Here is a 2787-nt window from a genome sequence, read left to right as displayed (position 1 = left end):
GTTATTGGTGAAGAACAATATCAAACAAAGCTAATGAATAATGGTATATACAAAATAAAGGCATCAAGTGATTACGCATAGAGAATGTTAACAAAAACTCTGAAAAACAATAATATACATTGGTTCTCTTATGAAAACAAGCAGACCAGAGATATTAAAGTTATGATTAAGAATTTAAATGATTCTTACCAACCAGTAAATTTAATGAACAAGGTTTTCAAGCACTGAATGCCACACCAAAGTTAAAGTGGTAAACTAAAGAACCATTAGATATGGTTTTCTTGGACGGATTAACAACAGAAGTCTAGGCATACCGTTAGACTATACTTGTTGGACTTCTTCACAATTTCCACAACAGGAATGTCTCACAGCACTGAACAGTTTTCTATCAGCCAACTTTGAGTTAAGAAGACATCTCTTCATGATCTGTGTTTCAGTGGCGGCCTGGCACTTTTCGACTGCTATTGCAATTAATTTGCATCATAATTTTGCGAGTGTTCCTAACAGTCTCGCTTTTTCAATCATCATAAATTATAGGATTTAGCTGGAAGCCCCCTCCCCCAAGATGGAACCTCAAAAACAAGCCCGATACTCAGAACTCCTCGATGCTGAAGAACTGCAGGAAATATTGCTGGAAGATGAATCTGATGAAGAGTTGGAAGAACTCGATGAGGTCATTGAACCTTACGAGCATATGTCGTCATCGTCGTCATCATCATCCTCAAGTACTGAGGCAGGGGAAATTGAGATCAGGTTTCATGATAGAAGACCCGGGGATTCGCCAAAGCTACTAGATTTCACTGGTCCTCTGAGTGGAATCAACAGATCTGCTGCTCCCAATATAAATAATTCAAATGGGCCATGATCAGCGGGACACCCTGAAAGATGAGCAGTACTACACTCCATTCTATCATAACACCATGGTACGCGACTGTTTCTTCCATATTTTGAGATTCCTGCATTTTGAGAATAATGAAGCTCCTCCAAATCGAGATGACCCAGAGTACGATAGGCTCTGGAAGATTAGAAAAATTTTCAACAATCTTAACAGCAAATTTTGTGAACTTTACTATCCATCAGAACATCTTGCTGTTGATGAAGTGATAGTGCTGTTCAAAGGGAGTGTTTTTTGGCAGTATATTCCAAAGAAACACAAAAGATTTGGAATAAAAATTTACAAGCTTTGCGATTCTCTGGGCAATACATATGACATGGCTGTTTATTTGGGGAAACAAAGGAAACTTGCAACCGAAGAAATTACATCAACCCATGGCATTGTTCTCCAGCTAATTCAAAGAGTAGAAGGCTCAGGACACAAACTTTATATGGACAGCTATTTTAGTTCCCCTGCATTGTATGACGATCTTCTAGAGCGTAAAATAAATGTGTGTGGCACCATTTGCAATGAGAGGCGTGGGAATGCCNTGGTCCTCTGAGTGGAATCAACAGATCTGCTGCTCCCAATATAAATAATTCAAATGGGCCATGATCAGCGGGACACCCTGAAAGATGAGCAGTACTACACTCCATTCTATCATAACACCATGGTACGCGACCGTTTCTTCCATATTTTGAGATTCCTGCATTTTGAGAATAATGAAGCTCCTCCAAATCGAGATGACCCAGAGTACGATAGGCTCTGGAAGATTAGAAAAATTTTCAACAATCTTAACAGCAAATTTTGTGAACTTTACTATCCATCAGAACATCTTGCTGTTGATGAAGTGATAGTGCTGTTCAAAGGGAGTGTTTTTTGGCAGTATACTCCAAAGAAACACAAAAGATTTGGAATAAAAATTTACAAGCTTTGCGATTCTCTGGGCAATACATATGACATGGCTGTTTATTTGGGGAAACAAAGGAAACTTGCAACCGAAGAAATTACATCAACCCATGGCATTGTTCTCCAGCTAATTCAAAGAGTAGAAGGCTCAGGACACAAACTTTATATGGACAGCTATTTTAGTTCCCCTGCATTGTATGACGATCTTCTAGAGCGTAAAATAAATGTGTGTGGCACCATTTGCAATGAGAGGCGTGGGAATGCCACAAGAAATTTGGCCCAAATCGATGAAATTGAAAAAAAAAAAAAAGGATATTGTGACAAGAGTGAAGGGGAATCTAAGTGTTGTTCGTTGGAAAGACAAGCATTATGTGTATGTTCTGACGAATATGCACCCTCCTCCATTGGAGGAGATGAATCTGGCCATGCTATCAAACCTCATGTAATTGAAGACTACAATGCACACATGGGCTTTGTGGACAAATCTGATAGAATGGTGAACAGCTATGGCATTGCTAGGAGGACATGGAAAGGGACGAAGAAATTATTTTCCCACCTCCTAGACATGACTATTCTCAATGCATATCTGTTACACAAGTCATGTGATGGAAAAATGACGCACAAAAAATTCCGCGAAATTCTGGTGCGTGATTTGATTCTTCAATCACGAATATCACGGTCAGTGGCGTTTCTTGGGGGGAGGCCAAGTTCACCTGGGGCCCAAGTGAGTCGACTGGAGCTGATACATTAAAAACACTGGCCAGCTAAAGGGAAACAAAGACGTCGCATTTGTTCTATAAACAAGAAAAGCAGGAGCACACTTTTCTGCAGTAAAAAGTGTGATGTTGCGCTGTGTGTGGTGGACTGCTTCGAGAAGTGGCACATGCGCGTCAGAGTGTAAACTGTGAAGTGACGCAGTCCAAACCGTGTACAGCCTGAACCAAATATTATTGTAGTGCGGCAATAAAGAAACCAGATTACTTTTATGACTCATTTCGGGCCAT

At 40.1% G+C, this 2787-nt stretch overlaps 2 protein-coding genes across 2 annotated transcripts; both read left to right on the top strand.

Annotated features, from left to right (window-relative positions):
- The first annotated feature begins 920 nt into the window (after positions 1 to 920).
- Positions 921 to 1436, top strand: LOC111874892 (piggyBac transposable element-derived protein 4). Its single transcript, XM_023870752.1, has one exon. The coding sequence runs from the start codon at positions 921 to 923 to the stop codon at positions 1434 to 1436; it is 516 nt and encodes a 171-aa protein (XP_023726520.1).
- A 42-nt stretch (positions 1437 to 1478) lies between these two features.
- Positions 1479 to 2534, top strand: LOC111874891 (piggyBac transposable element-derived protein 4). Its single transcript, XM_023870751.1, has one exon. The coding sequence runs from the start codon at positions 1479 to 1481 to the stop codon at positions 2532 to 2534; it is 1056 nt and encodes a 351-aa protein (XP_023726519.1).
- The last annotated feature ends 253 nt before the right edge of the window (positions 2535 to 2787 follow it).

The sequence above is a fragment of the Cryptotermes secundus genome, unplaced genomic scaffold (assembly GCF_002891405.2).
Source record: "Cryptotermes secundus unplaced genomic scaffold, Csec_1.0 scaffold516, whole genome shotgun sequence".
Classification (NCBI taxonomy): Eukaryota; Metazoa; Arthropoda; class Insecta; order Blattodea; family Kalotermitidae; genus Cryptotermes; species Cryptotermes secundus.
This window is presented reverse-complemented; position numbering and strand designations above follow the sequence as displayed.